Here is a 22,394-nt window from a genome sequence, read left to right on the forward strand (position 1 = left end):
ATACCCTTAATGTAAGTTTGTAATAAACGAATCGACAGATATTTTATAAACGACGACTGCAACATCCGGACGGATTGCACTGAACGACGATGACCACACACCGCGTTACGGCGGCGGCGTTAAAAAAGCGATAAGATGAACACACTACGGTCTTCGTATAGTGGCTGACTGTGGTGACCTTTGCGGCGCGAGGTATAGTCGTGTCGTTTATTGATGGGTCGCCGTGGTCGACGTTCCTCCGCCGCGCTCGCGGGACAGCGACAATGGTGCGGCGGTAACGGTGACGGCGGTAACTGCTGGTTGGAAAACATTACACGCACAAAGCACACGCACGCACACGCACACACACACAGACACAGACACACACTCACACACCACAAGCGACATGGTGTGCACGCGAAGAGGTAACATACGACAATACCGCGCGTACGTGCGTATGATGTATGTGATGCGGCGAAGCGAGGCGCGTGGCCGGCCGTGTGCGCTAGAACAGTCTGTGCTTGACCACGCGGTCGTATGGTCATCACTCTGCGTACGATGGTTCGTCCGTGGATGGTCGCGCTCCTGATGCTGCTTACAGACCGACGGTCGTTGGGGATCAGCCACGGGCCAGCCACCCACGCCGCTGAAGTCGCACCCGCAACCACCGACGAAGACGTCGACGTCGATGGCGCCTCAGTCAACGCTACCGGTAATGCGATGAGAATATTAATTATATTTAGGTATTCATTATCTTGTGTCGAGACATTTTTTATGAATATAAATATTTTTCCTTCGCTCATCACTAATCTATAAAAATATTATATATTATATATTATGTTACCTATAGTACCTAGTCCCCTTGACAGAAATCTGTCTACGAGACAGAAATAATAAAAAACCGTCGTTGAACAAATAGATCTTTTTTTATTTTACTGAAAACCAAAACAGGTTAAAACATGGTTACCTTTGCAGCTAAAAAAAATGTATATATTTTTTCTCATTGTTAAGTAAAAATAACATTTTAAATTTGGATTATAAATTTTAATTTTAATAAAAATATATAACATTTCATACAAATAAATTATTCGTACCTACCTCTGTCGAACTATTGAAAAAATAGTCTAAAATGGTTTCTTTACATGTATTTTATATCATAATGGTTTATTACGCGTATCTATATGAAAGTTTTTTTTTTTTGAGAAATAAAAAATTTACAAACGTAATCTCTAGGTACACCCTAATTTTAGTTATGTGTTTTTTGTTGGTAAATCAAATTAGTTTAAAGAAAAATAATTGGTACCCTTTTATTATATTTATTCTATTATGTATAATATCCCACGTTAAATTCGTATCATCGTTTTTATTCCGCTAAACTGAAATTGTTTTCACTATGGTTTTTGGTTTTCAATGGAAAATATTTATTAATATTTTCTTTTATAATGATTAAATAATAAATATCATACAAATAATACAAACACTATGAATACCTACATCAGTTGACGCTTTCTTCTAATTTATTACCATTATTATTAGGTATACAGCTAAATATTATGTATTATTAAAGTTTGGTAAGATAAGTTAGATTTAATTGTTTAAAAAAAAATATAGTGTGTAATATTGATATTTGCATAATATTGTGTATCGTAAATTGTTGTTAAAGATCTTTTCTGAAAACTAAAGTTAATTTAACAGAATTAACTAATAACTATAGGTAGGTAGGATTGTAGTATAAAACTTACCGGTATAGAAATGAAAACACGTATACAATTGAGTAAGGTTATTAAAAACATTATAAAATATTGAATATTATATTATTATATAGCTATTGTAACTATCATAAATAATATATAACAATGAAAATGTTCTTTTTCATTTGTAACAATAATTCTTTTGACTATAGCTAATCTTTATTATAAAAGTAATTTTGATAAATTACCACTAATTGTATTGTGGTGACATAATAATATTTTCAAGTCTGTGAATAGGTACTTATTGTATTATTATTTATTATAATTTTCCTTTTATTCCTTTTATCAGGCCCACCTTGAAGGGACCAGGATTAATACAAATATTGAAAAATATTATACGTGTGAAACAAGGGTAATTGTTAATTGTTATAGTCTTATAAGTTAAGTTATAGATGTAGTTTGATAATATTGTAGTATTGAAGTCATCATAATTATTATATCAAATATTATTTAGAACATTTCTTTGACCTTTTATATTCTTTGATCAGTATAACTGTATAAGGCAGCCAATGCACGAATACAACATCTCGTCTTAGTATCTTTTGATTAGAAATTTAACACAAAGTTAGAAGAACGACATTCTCAATAGTATTTGATAACTTTGTACAAGTAAACATTTGACAATTGACAATTGAAGTTACTTCATACGTATTTCGTGTAGGTATGTGATGAACTGATGACTATGAATATTATATTCAATTTCAGCTATTTATAATTTTTATAATTACTTTTTCAGAGTTAACAATTTAACAGTTTATAGATGAGTGTTTCAATTTGCATGACAATAAACCAAACATTTTTTTTGGAAAAATCATTTGCTATATACAGATAATGTTCCATAAAATTTAATTTGTAAAAATATAATGGCTATAAATCTAGATGGTTGGATATTAATGTTAGTTTAAGCCAAAGCTTAATGTACAAACACGAGTCGTAACTCGTAAGCACGTGTTTGTGTTTCTGTAATTATGTACCTAAATATAATATAAACATATTGTACAATAATATATATCATGTAATATGTGTGTGGATCATCGAGCATTGTATAGGTAGTCACGTATGTTGGGGTTGGTAGGTACTAGGTAGTAGGTACAAATCATTGACTTTAATAGCAATTATTGAGATTTCTGTATGTTTAATCGACGTGCTTCTGAAATACTATAGTGAATGCATTGCATCAGAAACCGTTGATCCAGCGTTGAGGAAATAGCAACGGAAACCCATCAGCCACAGGAAATAAGAAGAAATTGTATAAGAGAAAAAAAAATGTGAAGAAAAAAATGTACCGTGTGTATAGGTGGATTGAGAAAAAAAATGACCGGTGACATTTTTCTCAAGAAAAGATTGCCCGATCGGTTCTGGCCAGGCAATTAGTTAATGACCAACACGGTACATGGTCCACTTTAAATAATTAACGCACAGGGAATGTTCTATTACTTCTCTGTCTTACCGTCTTCTTTTGTAATTGCACCGCCGCAATTAAAAATACTGATGTCTCCAGACGGCCACACATCGATCTATGGAGGATACAATAATAGGTATTACTCAGGTTAATAGATACAACACGCACAACTGTATACATTCGTATAGGTTCGTGTACGCACATATGCTTGCATTCACAAATGTTTAAATGTGTAACAATATTAAATTAAATGTAAGTAACAATAATTTTAACGAGTAAAAATATATTTTCTTTTTCTGATACAATTAAGAATATTTTCTATTCGAATTTTACTCATACCTTTTGGTGCTATTTGCACCTATGAATAGATTTTATTTTAAATTAAATTATTATTACCTGTTTGAAAAAAAAAACAGCTTTAAATAAATAGTATTATGCTAGTAGGTACAGAACATGTAAAGAATTTACTAGTACATATTTTTATTATTTATTATACATTTGTATAAGGGTGATTTAAGGGCAAGTCCTAAGCAACAGTTAGACAGTTGTTGAATAAGTATACTCAAATAACTAATAAGTTAATGCGTATAAAGTTTAAACACTTAGGTAATATACTGAAATGTATAAGTTAATTTTAAAGCGTTTTAACAAATAAGATGGTTGATCAAAATTTTAGTAAAAGACTCAATTATTTATAGACATTTACTTGAATATAAAATGTATTACTTATATTACATAAAAGTATTTCAGTATTTTACTATAAATGTTCAACGCCCTTAACGTTGTAAATTAGAATTTGTAAAATTTAAATTAACTACATTTATCAATGTTTATATTGAACTAAAAATACGGGTACTACAATCCGGTACACAGGTGGTACATTAAATTTTAAACGATTTCGAAAAATATATATTTATATATAATACAACTGAAAATTGTATGCGGGTAATATGGGAGAATGTGAACCCGTTAATGGTAAAACTTCCAGCGATTTCGTTTGATCGTTTAAACTTTTAACGTGATAATACTATATTATTAATTATTATGCCTTTTATACAAACTACATAAATACACTTTAATATATACAAACGTATAGAAACGTATACATTATAATATGTAGTGCAGAACATTATTTTTAGTGCACAATGCAAACGTTGATCTATAATTATTTTACGGAAGGGTTAGCCGCTAAAAAAATAATCTGAATAATTAGACATATGATATTATGAAGTTTGGAAACAATATAAGTCTACATAGTCTTATCTTAAGTTGGCGTATTATGGGTATTAACTTTCTCACGGTTAACACACGCCGCTTAAGGATGTAATTACGAATTGCAGGAAACCCACTCACGGGCGGCAGACTTCCATGAACGCGAAACCCCTTGGAGGCAGACGTGAGCCCAACACGATATATTCTCTCACATACACACACAGACACACAACTGCTCCATCGCAATGTGTATATGTAATATGTATACTATATTTTTGTATGTATATGGTCGTTTTTGATTCAACACACACCGTTAATTTGGGTTTTATGAAATCAAGATAACATCGTCGTATAACTGTACATTAACCCCATGTGAGTGTGTGTGTACGTCCCGTCTGCTTGGTTCCCGCAGAGTAGTGTATGTTGTTTACCATAATATATTCTGGGTTTGGTTACCACCGGGTTTAGTGCCTAAAATACTGGCACTGTAGGAGTTATCATTTTGACAACTTGAACTAAAGCTGTCAGAATACTAAAACAACATATTATACTGAATTACATAATATAGACGGTACCTACCTAATACCCATATATGTTCATAATTTCATTGTTGGCAAGGCAGTGAGAAGCCTCGAGTATAAAATGTATGAGATTATAGTTTATTTTAAACTTTTGGTAAGTCAAGATACAATTATATTATGATTATAGATTATAACGGGCTGAGTTTAAGATGATTTAATAATTATATATTAACACTTATTTCATATTTTTGACAAGTGCTACATATTATATTAATGCAATTTATCATTCGTGATCTTAGGGATAACATTATAAATTATAAACTAAAATTCGGTTTTTTTTTTCATAAAATGTTATAATTTACATAAATATATTTCGATATTTGTAAACTGTGATAAGTGTATTTTTTATTGTAGATCAATAGTTATGATATTTTCCAAGTTGAATATTAAGTGCATATTACATATTACCGGAAATATATCATGCTGCTGTTTACAATATTTTTAAACTCCATTTTATTAAAATATTTTATAATTTATTATACAATATTATAAACTAAATTACGAAAGTAGAATGTATATATTATACATATATATTATGACATAGGTATATGATATAGTTGTTGCACACCATTTTAGATTTCGTATTTAGTTAAAATTCAATAATTCATATTTTGCACTTAATGATATAAAATATTATGGACTCTTTAAAATTTTTGTATAGTATTTATAAACAAGGTAATAATATGTAGCGTTCACAGGAGTTTCATTGTCTTAAAACCGTTATAATTTGATAAAACTATGATTTAAAGTAGGTAGTTGTTTTTAATTAATTAACATACAGTCTATGATTAATATATTATAGGTATTTAATATTATAATGCAGATTATACACATCAATACAATATTATATGTATTGAGTTTATGTAGATGTACCTAGGTACTTATTTTATTGCCTTTTTAACTCACGCAAACAATATTGTTGAGACATAAGGGTGCAGCATTCACTTTAATATTTTGAAACGTAGGTAGGTATTACAGTTAAAGAAAACCGTTAGTATTTTTTTTTCTTACAATTTTCTAAATAATAGTAACATTATTAAAATACGTTATTCGTATGTGAATGATTTTAGAATAAAACAAAGTTCCCACGAGACAGTTAGAGTTTTTGAATTGGCCGCCCTCATCTGCAGTTCCGCATATAAACATTAATTATTTAGTACCTAACCTTAGTTGTTTAACTCATAGGTTGGTTAGGTACTTATTTTACTGTATGTTGTACTAGTTAGGTTATCATATTTACTCATATGGCTTAAGCTGGTCTAAAAAAATACTACTCATACATACAATTACTATTAATTTTGCGTACATAATATGTATAAGTATAATACACAGTCATTTATCAGAACAGATGTATATAGATTATTGATCATTGATAGTTTCTATTTATATTGTAAAACGTTGACAGAGATGAAAGATGCGTTCAAAAAGATATATAGGAAAGTAATAAACAAAATTTCAAATAATGGTTTCTGTTTTGTGTTTAAAATGAAAATGCTTTTACCCTACCTACCTATATTTACCAAAATGTATATTACTTTGATGCAGTATCTAGGTACATATGTTTCATTAAAGTATACGTATTCTCCAAAATAATATAATATCAGGGCTCGTAAGTGCATACATTGGCATATCAATCTTACCAAGTCATATTAAATGCTATACTGCTATATGGTAACGGAAAAATTAGTATCGATAAGGTGACAGGTTGAGTATAATATGAAATTTTTAATTTAGAGTGGTCATCTATAACAATATTACTAGGAACTACATTAATAAAAGTAATACGATTGTTCCACCGTCGGTGATATTTTTGCTGAAATTAACTATAAACTATAATATTAATTATTACCTATTAGCAAGTAGTACTAGTAGTAACTAATACCTATTACTTAAATTTGCTTGTTATCATTCCGTATTATAGTTATAGGTACTAGGTAGGTATAGTACCAAAAACATTTTAATATTTTATGCATTGTATAATATTTGTATATATGTGTGTGTGTGTGTGTGTGTGTGTGTGTGTGTGTGTGTGTGTGTGTGTGTGTGTGTGTGTGTGTGTGTGTATGTGTATTTATAATAATGAATTAAACACCGGAGACTATGACAAAAAGAGGTAATGTGGCGTGTGTATTATGCGTGTACCGTTAGTCGGACTCTTCTCTGTTTTTTTTCTTTATTGCCTGCACCTAAAATACTCAATATAACATTTTCATTAGACGTGATGGTAATGATTAAGTATCATAACATCGTATACAAAATAATGCTCACAAAATTCGTTATGTTTATTATGCAGATTTTCTTACAAAGTGATTTACATAGGAAAAATATTGTTGGAAAAATGTTCAATACTTCAATACGGCAACGTATTCTTCAATAAATAACCAATGTTTGATTATTTTTACGGCAATACGGTTTACAGTATTTTAAAAAAATTCAATTAAAATATAAAAAATACCTAAATTAGGCATTAGCTATTCGCTGCATTCATTCCAATTGAACGTCTTATTTGTTAAGTGCTATTTGTAAAGCACTTATATTATATAAATGCATAAGATCGTATGAGTTGACTTTTTGAAGTATTTTCAACATAGGTACTTAAAATAATATTAGAAATAAAAAATAAATAATTTGTATTATATTTTTGCCGTAACAAAAGTTTTTTTTTTTAATTTAGAAATTGCGTCAGTTGGGTGTAATTATAAAGGACGAAGTTATGATCCAGGATCATTGGTTAATACAGACCAACCGTGCTTGAAATGCACGTGTGTCACTGGAAGTTTGGTATGCCATTTGCAAATTTGTCCAGAATTACCAGATCCACCACCTCAGGGATGTGTGATAGTCCACAAGAAGAACAAATGTTGTGCGCACCTTCAATGTTATTATGGTAAAATATACCTTTTTAACTCTTAAAGAATATAACATAAGTTATTCATGCAGATAAGAATAAAATAATAAACATCTCATTTGGGTTGAGGACAATAATATATTGTATAGGTAGGTGCATATTATAATATAATATCATATATCCTATATTTTAATTTATTATTCTAAATCAATAAATAGATAACACTCCAAGGGTAAAGTACAGTAAATTATGAATAATAAAGATAATACTATTAAGTAAAATATTAAGGTAGGTACCTAGGTAGGTTAGGTAAAGAGTAGGTACATAACATCAAAATGGGAAACATACATTAGATATTTAAATTATAATTACATATTTTTAACTTAGAACATGAATAAAAAAAATATTTATTTGATTGCATATTATAACGAAATATTAGTGACATAAGTATTTTTCGAATTATGTTTAGCAAAAGGACGGTTATGTCTAGAATTAAAATAGGTACTTAAAGACTAATTGTATGTAATATTTCTTGGAAGTCTATAACACCGTTCAAGATTTTTTAAACAAAAGTAACATTAAATACTAATTGTCTGGTCTTAAGTGACTTTAAACCGTAAAAATAGCAATATCATCGGTGTTTTGATTAATTAACTTAGTTTTAAAGACCTAAAAATGTAGAAAATGTCTCTAAACTTTCTCTAGCTTATTAATTAAATACAATTGATTAGGATTCCATAATACTGTACCAAATTCAAGTGAAGATATTACAAGTTAACATTACAGTACTTTCAGACACAAAGGTTCATTAAAATCGTGGCAGGTATTTGATGAACCCTAAAATATGAAGACTTTTTCCATATATTGTATTTATATGAGCATTAAATAATAAATCAATCGTCAGTATTATCGTTAAGTTAATTACAGACAAAGCTATTAGTAATTATTAAATTTATAGAATAATTTCTATAATAATTATCTACTATAGAATATAGATAGGGGAACATGGGGCAAAGTGGGGACGCTAATGTCTAAAGACCTGTAATACACTTAAAAATCAATTTTTTTCTTTCAAATTTTGTTCACACAATCTATAGGTTATGGTAATTGATAATACATTTTTTATAAAAATTTGATTTTTTTTTTATGTAAGTATAAAAGATGTAAAAAAAAAGTACAGTTTACGAAAAAATTCAATATATTTTACTTAATTTTATAGACACAGCAAATTATTTTTAAAAAACGTTAATATACTTAAATGTATAGCTTAAACTTAAAAGAAATAAAATTGTAAATTGTAACTTTTTAAATGTTATAAAATATAAAAATAATTTTAGGAACAAAATTCACATTTAAACATGATTTTCTAAACTTTTTCTTCAAACTCAGCGCAAAGACAATGAAGCCAATTTTTACATAATAGATACTGAATCTACCCTTCAACTGAAGTTCTTCCTTTATTTTAAGAATATTTGGGTGGTCCCACATTGACCCAGACAGGCATAAACCACTTTGCCCCAAATAGTTAAATTACCTAGAGCCATTGATTTTAATTTATTTAAATACCTAAACATAAATATTGAACTTTAATCATAGAACAAACAACATAGACTTTTAAATAAAAAAAAAAATATTAATAACAAAGCGCAGAATAATTGAATATATAAATAACAAATTATGCAGTTCTATTATCAAGTAAATTATAATAGGCATATTTCCAGTTTTTCATTGATTAATTACAAAATAATCGATATTTTGATTCAAAACTTCTACCACACTATCTCGGACGATCAAGGAAGCCATAAATCTAATAATATTATACATTTTTTACATTAAATGAATAGATAATACAATGTCCCCACTTTGCCCCGGTACGCCACTTTACCCCATGTGCCCCTTCTACAATAATTGATCTGTCATACATTTTTGGATCGATTGTTTTAATGTTAACATAATAGCAAGCTATAATTGTTTTATTTAATTTATATACATAGGACAATTAGACATATTATTAGCTGTGAAAAAATTAAAAATTAAAAAAAAAAATAACATTATGAAGAATATAATATTCATTATATTCATTATATTATGTATCTCGTATTCTCGTATAGTCGTATTTCAAAATAATTATAGTGTATTACCTATTGAATGTTTAAAATTAAAGTTAAACAACATTAGTCATAACTCATTTCACACCAAATTGTTCAATGTTCATAGTATCGACATGATATAAGTAAATACTAAATACCTACAACCTACAGGAAGTATATATTAGAATGATTATAAATAAAGTTATCTTCAATATCTTCAATTCACCTTTTGAAATCCATTTCTTAAAATTGTATTATTACAATTATTATAATACATCTAAATAAAAATAAACAAAAAAAAAATAATACAAATTTTAGCCACTTGAAATATGTCATCGCGGGCATATATACCTATACCTATACTATGTGAAGTTTTAATTGTAAACTTACTGTTTGCACATATGGACTATGGTTGCGTAAAATTATACGTACACGTGACCGAACACTTAAATACTTAGCATATCAAGTCACCATCGACCAGACCTATGTGAAAACGGTATGTACTGTTTAGTGGACAGTGGTGAATAGCTCAACGAGAATTGGAGGTTGGGTTCACCGCGCAAAATCTTGACAAGACAAATGGACTTTACAACTGACAAAGAAAGGTGTTTTAAATGAAAGAATTTTTGATCGTATATGTATGCTAAATAAGCTTAGACACGCAAAATGACAATACAAGTGTTTCGGGTTGATTTATGAATGGGATGTACACGTGGTGATTTTTTATCGCCTCTTCTTTTCTGTATATTGCCTTGAGGTCGACCGCCGCTCATCGCCACTGCCACAGGTCATTCATTCAAGACCAGTTTACCAGTAAAAAGAGTGATGTGCGCTTGCCAATATTATATTTTGCCAGTTTTTAAAACTAGTATTTATAATAATAACTCTACAATATACACGAATTTAAATTCAAATTATATTGAAAAAAAAAATCGTCATTCATCAAAGAAAACAATTTTCAAATAGCTCTAGAGTAGACTTATTTATGTATTAATATAGTTAATTATCTATGGGCTATCATAAATAATAATAAAACGAAAATTGAGACATAATAATATCGTGTATGTTTACGACACAGTCAATTACATTGTCTTTGTTGTATCGAACGAAAAATTACATTGAATCTGATCAATTTAAATGTATATAATAAAAATGAATATTTCTGAAGAAAAAAATAAATTTTATGGTAATTGAACCATATTATGCATTTGATTGAACATATATTATGAGTACGATTATTATTAAAAATTATTTAAAGAAAACATCATGTTCATACGAGTTCACAGATACTAGAAACGGGTGTTATTATTCTTCAAAAATGTATAATTATTTTGTATAACGGTTAATTACACCATGTAATTATACTTAAGTACCATTTCCACCAAAAACAAATTGGGTTGGTGAGCAAATGACTAATGGCTGATTGATGTAGGTTCCATCATACTTTAAACGTTACTTATGCAACTTATTACTGTTTTAGTATTCAATTATCCATCCTCCTACCAACATTTTTTAATATTCTTCCTCAAAATGTATATTCAGTTAAAAACTGTCTGATTATTGTGGCTACCTACATAAATAAAAATAAACTGACATGAAGAAAAGAGTGGATATGGGTCGGACCCAAGAAACAAACTCCACGGAACTCTGCTGTATAGTAGATTTTGAGTGCACCTCGTCATATAATTGAGTAGGTCAATGCAATGCAGTGTTCCCAACCTATGGGTTACAACCCAATCTTGGGTGGTGCATTTTTGCCGATGGATCACACGCATATGAGATTTTAAAATGTCATAATATTATGACTATTAATATTTTAAAGAAGAAAAAATATTATTTTTATTTAAATATCATGTTTCTTAGATAAAAAAGGCTCTTAAAAGATTAACGAGACTTTTTGCAAAACTTTTTAATTCCAGTAAAAATCAAAAATTGAAAATATTATAATAAAATTTCAATCCTTTGTAAGAATTTACAAAATAACCACAAAATAATTAGCGAATTTTCGTGATTTTGATCAATTTTGTAAACATTTAAACTTCAAACACTTGCAAAAAAAAATGTTGATATATTTTTTCGATAATTGTAAACTGCTGTGAGAGGAACTTAGCATAACATTTTAATGGTTTTTGACTATAATCAAAAATGTAATACTTAACATTAATTGAACAAGTCAAACATTTCAAAAATGTATAATTATCTTTAAAAATCTAAGATATTATAAAAATTATATTATATGTACCTATAGAAAATGCTTATATAAATATTCCGTAAAATTTAAAGGCTCGACGGTTCTTTCATTTACAATCACTACAAAAATTAAAAATTGATTTTATCTACAATATTGTTGCTGCTATAACTATTGCCGTTTTTCTACAATTTTTATTTTTTAGTTTTCCCTAGTTGTTTTTCAAACATATTAGATTCAAATTAATACAACGATCTATTCTTAAAGTTGAAGATTGAAGCATTTTTACTCCTCATAAAGGCTATAGATGACATCAGACACTAAAAAACTAGATATTATCATAAAACCAATATACAAATTTAACATCGGAAAATTAGAGAACATAGATCTGCCCGTTAAGTACGTTAAAAAATCATTTGGCCAATCTTTTGTCGACTATCTGGTTCCAAATTTTTTCAATCAAATACCACTTACCTCAAAGAAAAATATTCACTCCGGTTTGTTTGATAAGAGAAAAATAGTGTATCACTGGTTATTTTCTAATTTTTAATTTTGGTTTTAATTATTAATATAGATTGTTATTGAACACTTTTACATATACATGGTTTTAATTTAATACAAAGTTTCATCTAAAATTAGCTATGATATTTTTTCTTATATTTGTATCTAATTATTTATATTATATTTTATATTTATTGTTGTTTACTTATGTCTAAACTGTAATCGTTCTTTACTATTAATTTTTAATTTTAAGTTATCTTTTTTATTACAACTTCAGATTATTAAAAGTCAACTCTCTACTTCATCACAAGCTTCGGCTTAAAGAAGTTGATAACTATATTTGTATATTATATATTTTATTGTGTTTATATAATACAAAATAGATTAAAAAAAATTAATAATAATAACGATTTACAAGTTGTGTAAATTTCATTATAATTTAATTTCTAATCGGGCTTAAACTATTTACCTGCATTTATTTATTTATTATTTGTATTTAACTTTCAAAGTTTCTTATCATAGTATTGTTAAATATTTTGCTAAAAATATAATTATTAAGACTGAACAAGTAAAATAAATGTAAATAAATAAATGGACTATTGATAATGTGATGATAGGATTTTTTTAATTTCTTTAACATTAATTCTAAGCCAGTAAAAATGTAAAATAAATATTAGCTTATTATTTGCCACATGAACAAGCTTCGCTGCTTGGCGATGAATAAATATTCACACGCAACTATATTCGACGAACACAGTACGTATGATATTATACTGTATAATATATAAAGAGTCACACCCGACTTATGGATCCCGTTAGCTATACCATTAATTTTAAAAATCAGTCAGATATACTTGCATACGTTTTTGAATCCTCTGATCATACCGTATTGGCTGAACATCAAACAAAATTTAAGATAGGTACAAAACGCTTTATTTTTACATAGAAAAAGTGAAATCCATATAAATATATATGAATGTATTTTTTATGTATATAAATATATATATCCATGTAGTTTATAAGTTTTAGTTATATCTAATTTTAGTAGACATATAGTAATAAACTTTGATGATAAGTTATTGAAAGTTGCACGAACATTTTATCCTCTTTAAAATCAAATTAATTATTCAACAAATCATTCTTACTAAAATAAATTACTGTTAACAATAAAACATACAGTTTACCATAAATTAAAAATATTATTTGTTTTATTTTTATCCTTAACATAATTTATTCATTTATATTTAATTTTATCAACCTTATATTATTTTCAACTGATTTTGTTGAACTTTTTCAATTTTCATGTCTTAAATTAAATAGGTACCTAGTACCTACCTAATTAATTAAAATATAATTTAACCTTGATTTATTTCTAATAATATAATATAATGTTATATGATTGGTTGTAATATTTTTTTTATAAATTAAATGCAACACAATTTTCAAAATAAAATTAAAATCCTGATTTCCACATTGATTGTAGAACAATTTGATGCTGTTCATTCCAAACTATTTTCATTGCAAAATCGGTCTGGACCCGCAAGGATGGACAATTCTGCAATTGTGACGTTTGACGGTTTACCCAAAGGTATTTACGAGGATAATATATTGTATTTATTCTGAAACAATTTCAAAACACCAATTAGAAAAAAAAACTTGATTATTTTTCTATTCACAAGGATGTGTGATAAACGGTACGATTTACGCGGAAGGTTCGGCTATGGACAGTTCCAGTCTGTGTGAATATTGTTACTGCATCAAAGGGCATCAACAGTGCGTACGGCCCCAATGTTCTTTAACTATTCCAGGCTGTACAGCTGTATACAAAAAACATACTTGTTGCCCAATTAGATACAAATGTAAGTGTAAATGACGAGATATGAATATAATATATGAATAGGTACCTATTTGAAATGATATTATTTTGGTTGGCGAGTATAAACGTTTAAATAAAACCGTATAATATGATGATTTTCATAGTTTTAAATCTATTAGAAATAAATATAAATAATTGAATGGTTTTATTGCACATTTTTACGTATTATAATAAACGAGTTTTAATCACTATATTACAAATTCAATTATTATAATATGACCATTTTTTTTTTTTTATAAGATTGGGAATATACTAATTATATTGCATTTGCCATTTGATAATTAAATTGTTATAATAGTTTTAATGTTGTAGACTGACTGATTTGAATTTTTGAGTACATTTTTATTTTAGCTTAATTACATTTATTTATTTTACAGGTTCACCATTACAAAATGCACAGATAAAATATACAGCAGATGTGACAACCACTGAAATGGCCTCCTCCTTATCCGCTCGGCTTAAAGGTATCAAAACAATATTGTACGGACGATATAATAAATGATTTTAGTCTCACTATAAAACTAAATTTAATAGAATTTTATCCGTGTACATTAAAATGGTAAAATTATGGATATCTTTAGGAAATTGTCATTAAAACATAATTATTATAGTATCCACGAGACGTGCATGGTACATCCATTGCATTGTTATTAAACATTTATACATAATATGATCTGAATCTATAAAAATCTGTATCTATTGAAATTCATAGTTGATGTCGTGAGACAAAATTAGAATATCGCCTAGTGGCTACTGGCTAGACAGTGTACTTTTGTATCGATTAAGATAAAAAAATATTGGTTATTAATTATTGTTTTTTCGCACATCGTGTAAACACAGATTGTCGCATAAACGGTCGGCTGATATCGCTGGGAGAGCCCGTCATTGGCGTAGCGCGGTCGTCGTGCGAAACTTGTTTCTGCATCAACGGTCAGGTGCGATGTGACAAGGTGATATGTCCGCCAATCCGCGCCCAAATATCGCCCAATTGCGGACCGGTCTACTCGGAAGGGCACTGCTGCCCGACGAGCTACAACTGCACCAGCACTAGCAGCAACGGTACGTCTCGACGCCGCCGCGCGTTTCCCCGCACAGGGTCACTGACTTGTCCGACGCACCTATATACACCATTACACTATATTACGTGTATAAAAATTAATCCTATATACAGGTATACGTACCTACCTATTATTTTAATACGTCATGATGAATGATAATATTATTATCATCGTTTAAGTCCCGCGCGTTCGCTTTTCGTTGCACCGTGCGCGCTGCACGCATCGTCCGGACGATATTTTAATAAATAATCGCCGTTATCGATCCATTTTTCATCCTAGAGTCTCGCATCAGTCCGACTGTCACTCCTGCGGCGACGACTACGACGACGGCGACGACGACGACGACGACTTCTACAGGTGTTGTTGCGACAACGCAGCCGTCCACCGTGACTGCAGTCGATGATGATGTCCTGGTTAATAGTTCGCCACCGCCTTCGACGATGCCAACGCCTACGGCGGCCCAGGTAAATTATAATACTAGTAATAAATAATAACTATTCTTTTATTAGTACCACCGCAGTTTTTTATTCGATTAAAACCATCATCACGTATATATTATAATATAATAGTACAGCTTACGTGTTTATTGGGAAGTACCTACAACGTTTCAGACCGTTATTTGTGTCTCAACTCTCAAGACGCTTTCCTTAGTGAAATGTTAACAGTTCTCGATGTAAAAATCAATACGTATTTAAAAAAAATATATAATTTTGGTGTATTTTAAAATTGAATTGAATGCCTAACAGTATACATAATTATAGGTACTCCCTATGGATGGTTTTTAGATTTTTGGCGGAGAGTTAACAAACTGTACACTTAAACCATTCGTTTATAGCCCATTGCTCGAATACTATTTAATTTATATATAATATTTTCGCAAATATATACTTGTAATGAAATCTGCATTTATACTCAGACTTGTCGGCGCTCTTCTGTAACCTCGAAAGTCGAAGAAGGTTTAGTAACACGAGTTAAAATATTCACATCAAGGCGTACACACTATGCAACATAAATTACATTTCAGTGTGTTTAACAGATGTTGGTGGAGACAGATAGTGCATCCAGTACCACTGTAAATTCAAAGAATGCGACTGATCAAATTACAGAAGAACCCATAGAATCGAGACACGCTAATCCTGCTAGTTTAATGCACGATGACTTTGGTGGATTGAATGTCACTGAAAAATCTAACAACTTTGAAATGGATTATGATGACCCAACATTGCCGCCATCTTTACCAAACCTCAAGTAATTAATTATTTTTTATATACTAGAAGACCAAACTGACATTAAGATGATTTTAAAATAGGGATAACAATAAATTGTAACTTAAAGTACCTATTTTTAACCAAGTTAAGTTAACACAAACAATACGATATTACCTATAACTTTATTTAATATTTTCAAATTAAATTAAATAGATAATCATTTCAGTTTTTCTTAGAATTGTTTCAGGTGCTAATTTTATTATTGCATTATTTATGTTCCAAAACTAATATTTTTTGAGATTTTAATAATTTAACTATTGACTATACCTAATAAGGGAACCGAAAGTAGATAATATTATTATGTTTAATATTGTGTTTAAGTTGTGTCAAACCTTCCCATTACTTCACATAATATACAACGAAATTTAACAATATCAGTTTGACGTTTTGAATTACTTTTCATTTATTTTTAATAATAATTTGTTGTTTGTGCATCTTTTTTATATTTATATAATATTTGACAAACATTTTATTCCCTACATGCAGAATCATACCATTCGTTGCAGCAGATGCAGTTGTTGATGAACCTACTGCGGCTTATGAAAATTATCAGCCTGTGATAGAACGTGTGTACAATGTATCAGACGTTGAAGAACCTCCTTTGCCCGTCGTCAATAGCTTTTCTCCACCTATTGAGACTGAGGGTAATGTTAATACATTTCATGATAGGTATATACTGTCACAGAGTAATCTAATATTTACTCCAATGGCGTAGAGTATGTAATATTAAAATTAAATATACTCTCAGTCTTAGGTTTATAAATAATAATATAAAAATCTGATGTTTATAATTGTGTATAACATTTAGGTGGATTCATTCCAAAAGATTCTCCAAATGGTGCGATTTATGTGCCTGACAAATTTCGAAAGACAACCACGGAACAACCTACTCTTCACCACGATGAACCTGCAGTTGTAGGGCACCACCAACCAATAGGATCTGGTAACTTATTAAGTTATTCTCATAGTGTTGTTGTTTACTTTATAATCAATTTTTAAATTTGTAAATAATCATATTACTGAATTAATTAGAAAAGTCTTAAATAAAATGAATAACTGATAACATCAATAGACTGGGTGTTAGGCTTTACTGCATTAGTCATTAGTAAATTCATTTTCCATCAATGGAAACGCGTGTTGTACTATTTATTTAAAATTTAAAATTAATAATTAAATAATTATAGGTACATTCATAAGACTTAAAAACTATTGTAATTGGATTATTCTTTACCCAGAGACCGCCAAAATGCATATTACATTTCTTCACATTTTCACGTTATTTTGTAGATTTCTTGATGCATTCTTCAAACTAGATTGACGAAAAATAAAATTACCCTAAAATTAAAACCTGTCTAAATCCAAATTTGTGTTAAATTTTCGGTACATAAATATAATATTGAATTCTTTCAAATCACGTTTAATGAAAAAAAAATTTAGTTATGCAAAATAAATTTGACAAAGTAAAAATAAGACTCATTATGTCCACAATAATTTAATTACCCGGCTCAACATTTTAATCAATTATACAAAGAAAACAGTTATTAATTGAATATACATCTTAAATAGTACATTGTATAATAGTTTGAACATTATCTGATACCGTTTTTTTTAGACAATTCTTATTTATTTTGTGAAAATTGGTAAAACAATTATTTTCAAAAGTAATATGCTAAATTTCTAACAATGATCTTAGTATTAAATCCTTCTTGTTTTTTTTAAAAATAATTTTCAGTTTGGTGCATATCCAATGGTAAGAAGTACAAACACGGTGAGTTGCTGACCGAACCAAGTGCTTGTGAAATATGCATTTGTTTCAACGCCAAAATTGTTTGCCAAACAAATTGTCCAGCCGTCAAAGAAGGCTGCCAACGAATCGACGACCCGAACAATAGTACTTGCTGTGGCCGTATCGTTTGCAGTAAGTTTTTTAGTTTTTTCTAATGAAGAATGTTATACGGTATAGCATTTTTCATTATATAACTTATACCTGATTCTTTAAATCTTATATAAACATTTTTTTAAAGGTTAATTTTTTATGCAAGGTTATTCTAATTCTATTTAAGCGATTCTATTTTTACTAGACTTACAGTTTATGTTATAGAGTTTAAGTATATTTATTGACTACATTATTTTCAATCTTGGTAAACGAAAACGTTTAACCCAATTTTTTATCCATTACAGATGAATATGAAAATTATATTACTATTGAGAATATTAAACAAATTGAAGTAACATCTGAAGCAATTACAACCCCATCCACAACCACAACAAACATTAGAGATGCGGTTATAGAACATATTTTATATTCTGCACCATCAACTGATAAACCAGTTGTAACTTCATCGCCTAACACTCTAAAGCCAATGAACGTGTCTTCGGAAACGTCTTCGTTAAAACCGATCACATCCACTGTCAAGTTGGTTGCAACTTTGGCTCCTACCACTGAAAAATTGATAGTTTCTTCAACTGTAGCAACTATTAAGCGCACAGAAGTCACAACACCTGTACCTAAGCCACTCGAAGACGAAGATTATAGTTTTGAAAGTATGTTTTCATTTTTGTTCAATGGCGATACACCGGAACCAACATCGTCCCCTTCTTCACTGCCCTCGTCTACACATAATATGGAATCAGAAACTCGCATTGAGCATCGAACAGATGACGAAATCGACGATAAAGTTCATTCGGATGAACACGGACAAACCGACTTCATGTCACTCCCCAAACAACAACATAAACCTAATTTTAACCTAGCAGATACTGAACAGCAGGTGTATCCAAAAGACCACCAGGATACAAACCCATCCTTTGATATAAATCAGCACTCAGTAGACAAACATAATAAAGTCGAACCACAGGAAGTATACAAACCTTTAGAATCCAAACCAAATACTGAGACTAAGCAATACGTTAACGATAAGCTGAATTCCGAAACTAAACATCACGTTGACACCAAGCCACCACAATCAGGAATCAAGCAGCACGTGGACGTCAAATCACATCAAGAAATCAAGCAGCACGTTGACGTCAAATCGAATCAAGAAATCAAGCAGCACGTTGACATCAAATCCCACCAAGATATCAAACAGGATATCATACCATCTGGTACTAAACAACAAGCTGAGGTTAAGACACATTTCGATGTTAAAGAAAATGTTCACGTTACATCACCATTTGATCTAAAGCTTTATGATGAGGTAAAACCATCACACCAAGACTTTAGTAACCATCAAACTGAAGTCAAGTCACACTTCAGCGTGAGAGATCAACCCGAACTCAAAACACATCCGGATTCAAAGTTACAATCTGATGCCAAAATTTATACCGATTTCAAGCATCAAAGTGAAGTTCATAAATACTTTGACGTTAAAGAGCAAGCCGAAGTCAACCAACCTTATTTTGATTTTAAACAGCAGACAGAAATTAAGCATCATCCCGATTTTAAGCAACACACTGATGTGGAAGTCGTGCAGCACACCGATATAAAACCAAATGTTGGAAAAACACCATTGAAAACTAAGGTTGATACAGAGTTCAATTTATTGGCTTCCATGCTGAAGATATCTGGTTGTAATATATACGGACGTATGTACCGAGTGGGAAAAATAATTTCTGAACTCTCCAATCCATGTTTGGAGTGTATGTGTACAGAAATCGGAGTACATTGTAATCAATTGAAATGTTGATATAGGCTGGAGGTCATAGCATACTGTCAGTCAAAAGAATAATATTCGCCATAAACTCACTAATATCACAAACGCATAGTAGTATTTGTGTGATTTATTTAATACCTACATAATATTTGCCACTATTTTTTCAGCATTAACATAGTTGGTATTTGTATAAACAAATTGGTAATTGATAACATTAGAAAATGCATAAATAATTGTTAAGTTTTGTTTTGGATAACAAAACAAAATAGGTTAAATTATTCAAACATTATATGTTTGAAGGTTTGACGGTTTCGGTATAATTAAATAGATCGATAGCCTGTAAACAATGTGATCTCTTGTCAGTTAATCAAATATTTATTAATAGATACATTTAAACATTATGTATAAGGACATGTTGAGGGTCGCCACGTTTTTAATTTTATCATCGATATACATTTTAAATTAGCTGATATTAATTTTTTTATGTTCGTACATTCTTAATTATTAACTTTTAAAATAAAATCAAATTAATTTAACTACCTATATGTAAGCCAAATATTATTTTTGACTGTTGATCATAATAATATGTAAGGTATTGTAATATTTTAGGTATATATTATTAAAATACTTAAAACTTTAAATAGTTTAAAATAATATAGCTTGTATACTATAACATTGCCAATTCCATAACATGTATAAAATTGCTTAGGCATATCAACTGTTAAATATATGTACAACTATAATATTATGTTTTATTCACATATTTGGTTTTAAAAAAAAATATTTTAAGATGAATAACTAGTAAAAAGTTAATTTGTTTAAAGTTTAAAGTTTAAGTAAACAAATATTTATAACTTTAAGCAATTAACAAACTCACGAACACATTTCAAATTGTACATTCAGATAACATTTTTTGTTATTGAATATTTACCATTTAGAATGGTATATAATATTATGATGTTTAAACTTTAAATATAAACATTTCATTACAAGCTACATTATTTTATATTTAATTAATATTCGATAAGTTAATATTAATGATTATTATTATTATTATTTATGAAAACTTGAATTGTTTTTTTTTATTTATTTAAACTAAAAAATATTTTTCCTATTTTTATAAGTACCTATAGGTTATATGAATAATAAATAAACTATATTTAAATTGTTCACTATCTAAATCATCCTTTTGTAGTTTATATTATATTAATAAAACTAAAAATGGAACTCGTGTCAACATTAATAAAAGCGTGCAATCAAAATACCTTCGGACCTTTTTCCGACGCTCAATGTAGTTGTTTTCTATATAGACCACCGAATAGACCAAGTTACTGATGGTCGTAATTACCGGTAAACGGACAATTGGTCCCCGGAAAATTAGTCCCCGCATAAAAATGTCGTATGCGGACAATCGGTCCCCGTCATAATTTTATTCACGAACAATTGGTCCCAATATCAATAATAGGCATAATAGTCAATCCCACTAATCCCAGACACCATTTTATAATGATAATATTATAATAACTTTATACTAATTTTATTCGTTGTTAGAAATTATTATGTTATAATAATATTTTTATACAAATAAGTTATCTCAATAAGGTTCGCTTTGATGGATTATAAACTTTTAAGTATAACACTATACTAGCATTATAATACTAACTATTTTTAGTAAACTGTAATAAAATATTTCCCTTGATAAATAATAATCTTTTATTGCTGACTGACCAAAATTTTTTAAAAAAATTATGACGATGTAGACGACATCTTATCTGAAACTGTTGTATGCCGACGGAACGTCCATGTAACGATCAAATGCAATCGTTCCTAATCGTTACTTTGTAATGATTACAGGAATACGGACCCATCACTACCTACTTCAAAATAATATTTTTATAATTTTGAAATTGAACTCTCAAATACTTCAAAATTAGATTTTCAAATGTCAATGATGTTAAACTAAAAATAATAATCAATTAATCACAAT

At 29.2% G+C, this 22,394-nt stretch overlaps 1 protein-coding gene across 2 annotated transcripts; it reads left to right on the forward strand.

Annotated features, from left to right (window-relative positions):
- The first annotated feature begins 286 nt into the window (after positions 1–286).
- Positions 287–21,386, forward strand: LOC100164012. Of its 2 annotated transcripts, XM_003247153.4 has the most exons (12): positions 287–691; positions 7,600–7,812; positions 14,036–14,140; positions 14,232–14,411; positions 14,806–14,892; positions 15,269–15,487; positions 15,766–15,950; positions 16,523–16,734; positions 17,241–17,398; positions 17,563–17,697; positions 18,487–18,672; positions 18,936–21,386. In XM_003247153.4, exons 1-12 carry the CDS (start codon positions 517–519, stop codon positions 20,438–20,440), a joined length of 3,360 nt encoding a protein of 1,119 aa, XP_003247201.1. In that variant the 5' UTR covers positions 287–516; the 3' UTR covers positions 20,441–21,386. The 2 variants fall into 2 exon arrangements, with proteins under 2 accessions (XP_003247201.1, XP_001948168.2); XM_001948133.5 differs by lacking the exons at positions 14,036–14,140; positions 14,232–14,411 and having other exon boundaries at positions 290–691.
- The last annotated feature ends 1,008 nt before the right edge of the window (positions 21,387–22,394 follow it).

Source organism: Acyrthosiphon pisum, chromosome A3 (genome assembly GCF_005508785.2).
Source record: "Acyrthosiphon pisum isolate AL4f chromosome A3, pea_aphid_22Mar2018_4r6ur, whole genome shotgun sequence".
Taxonomy (NCBI): Eukaryota; Metazoa; Arthropoda; class Insecta; order Hemiptera; family Aphididae; genus Acyrthosiphon; species Acyrthosiphon pisum.

Coding starts and splice junctions, on each gene's coding strand:
- LOC100164012 (XM_003247153.4), top strand. CDS start 517: ATGGTCATCACTCTGCGTACGATGGTTCGTCCGTGGATGGTCGCGCTC. Junction 692..7,599: donor CGCCTCAGTCAACGCTACCG/GTAATGCGATGA, acceptor TTTTTAATTTAG/AAATTGCGTCAGTTGGGTGT. Junction 14,141..14,231: donor GTTTGACGGTTTACCCAAAG/GTATTTACGAGG, acceptor TCTATTCACAAG/GATGTGTGATAAACGGTACG.